The 6,000-nt window shown below is 43.9% G+C and overlaps 1 protein-coding gene across 6 annotated transcripts in view; it reads left to right on the top strand.

The window, feature by feature from the left end:
• LOC125948887 (flotillin-2) overlaps window positions 1-6,000 on the top strand; it is a 135,017-nt gene that overhangs the window by 122,480 nt on the left and 6,537 nt on the right. For 3 of the 6 annotated variants that reach the window (XM_049675412.1, XM_049675410.1, XM_049675413.1), the window contains exons 3-4: window positions 1,020-1,207; window positions 5,332-5,470. In XM_049675412.1, the coding sequence (XP_049531369.1) occupies window positions 1,020-1,207; window positions 5,332-5,470 (327 nt within the window). Of the gene's footprint in view, window positions 1-1,019; window positions 1,208-2,035; window positions 2,051-3,874; window positions 3,976-5,331; window positions 5,471-6,000 lie in introns of those variants that run through there. The other 3 variants (XM_049675414.1, XM_049675415.1, XM_049675416.1) reach the window with 3 other exon arrangements.

Genomic DNA, 6,000 nt, shown 5'->3' on the forward strand with positions numbered 1-6,000 from the left:
TCAGAGAAAGAAAAAAAAGAGAGAGAGAGAGAGAGAGAGAGAGAGAGAGAGAGAGAGAGAGAGAGAGAGAGATAGAGAGAGTATCCTGCTGATTCAGAGAGCCGCACGCATAATGGTTGCGTACGTGCAGCGAACCACGGACCGCACCAACGACCAACTTCACTTTCCGTTTAGTATGCGTTGCGATCCATCCGGTGTTCCGGAGAGAAAACTCTCGATCAATCTGCTCCCCCAGGAGGGAGAGGAAGGATGGAGGTTGACGGCGATGAACCGCGAAGATAATTACCGATCCAAAGCGTGTCACCCACCTTAGACTGCGCGATATGTTTGTCTCCTGCGTCCTCCTTTGCTGTGCAGCTTCACTCATCGATCATACGTGGGCGATCATTACATTCAACCGTTAGTCCAACCAGCACACTGTGTTAGTATGGAACCGCTTTTAAATGTGTCGTCCGGATAGTTTTTGGGCTCGTTTACATATTTGTTTTCTTTTCCATTTTCTTTCTTTTTTTCTTTCTTTTCTATTGCAGGTGGTATGAGCTTTGCATGCGTCTTCAGTTGTGCGCTGCTGCCAATATGGCCGCGATCGGTGTTTGAGTTTTCTTTTTCCCTCCTCCTAAAACACTTCCAGCATCGTCTGTGACACTAATGCGTGCGGTTGTTGTCGCCCACACTATTGTTGGAGAATGTATTTGCATTGCTAGCGAAGGAGTGTCTCATTTGCATACAAACTATATTCCATAAATAGCATCAAACTGTCAACATTATCCGATGCAATATTCTACACAAGAAGCGCTCTTTTCTATTGGTTACGAACGTATTTGTTGGCGCTCGTTGTGGCCGAACTAAAATCCCCTAAATCTATGCAATTTGTATGATTTTAATGATTGACGCGTTTTAAATCCTGTTTTGCTGGACAACGGAAAGCAGGATCAGCTGGATCAGCAAAATGGCGATCGAATGTGGATTCTAATTACAAATCTCCCTCTCTGTTTTCCCTTTTCTTCCCGTTTGACCAGGTGGATGTTGTGGCTCGATGAAAAAACGCACCATCGTCGGTGGCTGGGCATGGGCTTGGTGGCTGGTAACCGACGTTCAGCGCCTCTCGCTCGAGGTGATGACACTCAACCCGATGTGCGAGATGGTGGAGACGGCCCAAGGTGTCGCCCTTACCGTGACCGGGGTGGCTCAGTGTAAAATCATGAAGGTATTTATGCTGCAAAGCGCAAGCTGGCCCAGCGCTTGCAGGGTGTTCGTTCGTAGTTTGTAGTTGTGTCCATCTCTATCTCTCTTTCTTCAGTTTTTAGTGTTGTGTTTTGTAGAGCTGTACCCGGGACAGAAGGTCTTCGGTTCTGCCCGCCTGTTGACTAGTTAATCTACTACATTTCTAACACACATCTTTTGTTTCTTTATCTAACTTACTCATTGGATTTATGTGTTTAATTCCAAAATTTTTTTTTTTTTCCATTTAACATTCAGCTTCCTTTAAGCCTTACACATCACCCCCATCATGGATTCGTATTTATTTGCATGAACTTTAGTAACGTTATTTCCCTTATCTATTATCCACTATAACTGCAGCAGCTGACCAAGTGGTTGAATGTTATAATGTTTTGAGTATTGATTAACTATTATTATTTCCTTGCATTATTTCCGTTCCCTTCGGCTGGACTTTTCAGCGTATGCGCATGATGATTTGCAGTAAGTGATAGATGCATTGTGGCGTACCTAGAATAGCCATTTGTACAGCTGATCTCGTGCCAGTAATGAGCCAAGTGTTAGATCACGAAAAGCGATAAAAGCGGTCCCCTACCTCAACCACCGTGTCAACTGTTTTGTCATTCTGTAGCTCCTTTTCTAGTATGAAACCATCCTTCTCGTAATGTAGAACTAACTAAATGTGTTACTCCCGTCAGGGATTCTAGCAAACTCCTGGGAATGCTCTATTCGCCAATATTTGAATTCCCCTCGTAGCTCGTAAGACCTTTTTCCTACCTTTTATCGATAGCAATTCACTGTCTGGTTTTATTTTTAGATCAAGAATGAAAAAGTAAGTTCCTAGTTTTTTTCTATCTTACTCTGTGTTTTTCGTGCACTACTCTGGCATTTCCTGCGCACTAGCCACGTGTACCTTTCTATCTGTCTGTCACTTGAACTGTAAACCTTAAGCGTGTGTCCACCGTGCTTACCTCCGCAAACCGTGCTTGTTGGCCATCGTTATCCGGTAACAATTCCGCTCCACCTACTGTATTCCTTTTTGTCGGCATCATTTCAAGACTGCCACCATTATTTTCTGTCATTGTTGCCCCTAAGAACACGGCACATTATATTCCAATTTATCGATCGACCAATTGGCTTTCCGTTTCGTTTGAATTGAATCCATCTTTTCCCATTCATGTCGCATGGTCCCTAACGATGTGTTCTCGTGAATAAAAACCGTTTGCCGCTAATGCTGCTCGGCATAGTGCTAGTCGCCGTGTTGATTGCTAGTTTGTATCAACCGAAAATGGTGCGCTACGATGCGGTAGTCCTTGCTGGTTGGCTGTTGCTTACACTGCGAACCGATTTTGTGGAGACCATTACACGGCCGGGCCCTTGTGAGAAGCTACCGTCGGTTGAAATCCCCAGCAATGGATTTCTTCTTCAGGGGACAATCTTTCAGTTTGTGCCCGACTACTCCAGCAACGAGAGCCCGTTTCTGGTGAAGCTCTCAAATCATACGCTCTTCGGTTACTGCATGAAGCTCTATGTCGAGTGGCTGCCAAATAGTGTCAACCTAACCATCGTTTGCGATTGCCCCGAAAGCGAAGCTATACCGGTGAATGAGACGATTGGCGTTGGTGACATCGATTATGTGCCTCAGCTTGTGCACGAGGAATGGCCCATCTTTCAGCTGGTTCACGTGAAGAAGAACAAGTTCGCCGTCATCTACGGATGCAAAGACCATGGCAATGGTAGCGTCTCGGAGGGTGCCGTCGTGATGGGCACGACCGTGCGTAACTTGGAGGAGTACAACGAGCTTTATCGGACGACCATTATTCAATCCTTTTGGCAGTACAATCGGGAGCTTTTCGACAGCATGAAACGGTACACCATGGATCACCAGACGATCGTTGGTTGCCGCTATCGTCGAGAGTATTACTTGATTCGCGGTACCACGATCGCGGACATCGTCTTCATCGTAGTCGGCTGTCTGATGGTAGCGGCCATGCTGCTGTGCCTGTTCCTCAGATGCTGCTTATCGCGCTTTTGCTTTCATAGTCACTAATCGCTTACCAATAAATGTAGAAACACATCTGTTATTGTGTGTTCCCGATGGAACTACACTGTGGAATGTTGCATCGATTCCTAGTGGTCTATATTACTGCCACCCCCCCGGCATGGAGTAACGTTCCACAGTGTAGCGTCCTCATTCGTAATTTATGGCTAGTAGTTACATTACCGACTGTATCTCATCGTTAGTAAAGTACGAATCTATTCTGTATGGTAGAGCCATATTCTGTTGCCGTTATCTTTCGTTGTGTTCTAATTTTTGTTTCTTTTTTTCCAGCATTAGTAGGTGTTGCTGCTTTGCAAAACACAATCTTATTCTGTTCCTTTCGTATCATCTGTTGCACTCTATCCTTTCCTCCTTAAATGATTATTATTTCTATAAGAAAAAGAAATGAAAAAGAAATTATGTTCCATTACCAGTCGGATATCATTCATCCTCTTCCTTCATCGATTCCCCCCTTCACACAAGTGGTCGTGATCTTCCATCATCATTTCCCCTCATGCCCATCATTGAAAATGTTCATCCCAAAGCAATATCCGTCACTATTTCCGTTTGGTTTTTCTACGATTTGTTTCTTCTGTTCTATGATTTCTTTTCCAAACGACCCCTTTAGTTGCCCCATCTAGTGCTAGATCAATCACGAATAGCGAATCAGTCATGCGTTGCTCATGCTCTAGAGTGCAAGTGTAAGAATAGCGACGGTGAGTTCCGTTTTATTGTTGCGTTTAGTTTCGGACATCGTTTTTTTTATACGTTTTTCTTATCTTTTTTTTGTTTTGTTTTATTTATTTGAACCGTTCGATACCGATATCGTGCGACAGATTACATTTTAGTGAATTATCGGTTTTGCACTCAACACTCAGTTGAGATGCGTTCTTAGAGTCGCTTGCCTAAGGTGTTCCTTTACTCTCTTCGCGTTTCACACTGCTCGTTATCACTCTCTATCTCTCTTTTTCGTGTGTCTGCACGAAAAGTGCGTACATTTGCCAGCTATAGCTCTAGGTTCACGATATGTGTGCGTGTGTGTGTTTTCTAAATCCTTATAATTTGTTTTCCTTTTTTTTCTTTTCTTCAAAGTTTCACGATTTTTCGTGTACTTTTCATCTCGATACAGTCCTGATACGTTCTAGAGAAGCAAACCGCTAGGGTTGCATAGCGTGCGTGCGTGCGTAATAGTGTGTTTTAGAATAACTGATTTTTACTTCTAGCTGCGTTTTTCTTGCGAGTTTGCTCCACAGAGAAACACAGACGACTTCCTCTTTACCGTAATTTTTGGTCTTGCCTTAGTTTATCAGATTAGTAGAGCCAGAGTGGTAGTGTTGATTTGATCTTGTGAGCCTCATTTTGGCGCCTCCATTCTATTGCTGTAATTCAGGTAACACCTCAGGGTGTGTACATGAAATGCAGCATAGGCCAAAAATGAATTTCTAATGTATCGCACCCAGGTACCATCAATTAACGATTCTTGGCGCATGAATTCTTGGTGGCTGTCACTCGAACACCCCTTGTGGCTACAGCTACAGAAGTAGAGCTACTTTTCTTGAACTTTCGTGTTCATTAAACCGTTGACTGTTCTATAGTATTTGCTTCATCTTAAAGATTTTGCCTCTTAAGCAAGAGCACTAGTTCATGCAAGTTTAGTTCGTCCTTTCTAGTTCATGCAGAACCCTGGCCGTTCGATATCATCCAACAAAAAGTGGTCCGTTTTATTACTTTCAGTTGTATGTTCCACACATACAACATAGATGCACACACACACGCGACTACCTATGTACTGTTAGGATTACGATCCGGTTTAGCTACTTAGAGTGTTAGTTGTCAGGATGATCCAATCTTAAGGCCTAAAGGTAGAGAGAAGCGCAGTCGCTTTAGGTCGTTCGCGTTTGATTTAAAGAAATACCAACCAACAATCCAACTCGCGATCGGTCTCTAGAGTAGATCTTCGAAAAGATTTTGTTTGTTTGTTTGTTTGCCAAACGGGTCTCGCGACGGATAGCCCTCTTTCTCATCTCCGACTGTGGTTTCTTTCTTTCTCGTTTCATTTCTTTTTCTTATAGATGATGAACGTCTATTATTTTCACCATCAGGCCGACGAGCTGCTCGGTACCGCCAGTGAACAATTCCTTGGCAAATCGGTGAAGGAAATCAAGACGACAATCCTGCAAACGCTCGAAGGCCACCTTCGTGCCATACTCGGTAAGTTTAGGGTTGGTCAGCGCGCATCGTGGTAGTCGTGTCGTTGCGGAACAACGGACGCTGCACGAAAGCATTCCTCTAATTAATTTGCCTCTCCGGGGTGCTATTACCGGAGCACACAGTTCTTCTGGAATCGTGGAATCGAAATAGTTAATGGGGAAAAATAAGCTGAGTAGCTTATTGTAGTCCAACCCTGTCTCAGCATCCTGACAACCGTTTAGCCGTTTAACGCTCTCGTAAACCAATTAATACTCATAAATAGTTCCATCAATTACTGACCAACTTTTCCCAATGACAATGACTCCTGAAGACGTTGTTGCATCGGTGGAACATCGAACACGTGGAGAACTGACCAAGGAATGGAATCTCGTCCATTTATCACTCACCCTCTGCTTAATGAAAGTCATCCAGCATAGTAAAGCATTAGCTAAGTGCACTCCAAATGACGGAACAGAAAACAGAACTGAACCGGACGAGCGCACACACTGGATGGGGGAAAAACCAATATTAAACACCAACCTCGTCTGTTC

This window comes from Anopheles darlingi, chromosome 2, assembly GCF_943734745.1.
Source record: "Anopheles darlingi chromosome 2, idAnoDarlMG_H_01, whole genome shotgun sequence".
In the NCBI taxonomy this organism is placed as follows: Eukaryota; Metazoa; Arthropoda; class Insecta; order Diptera; family Culicidae; genus Anopheles; species Anopheles darlingi.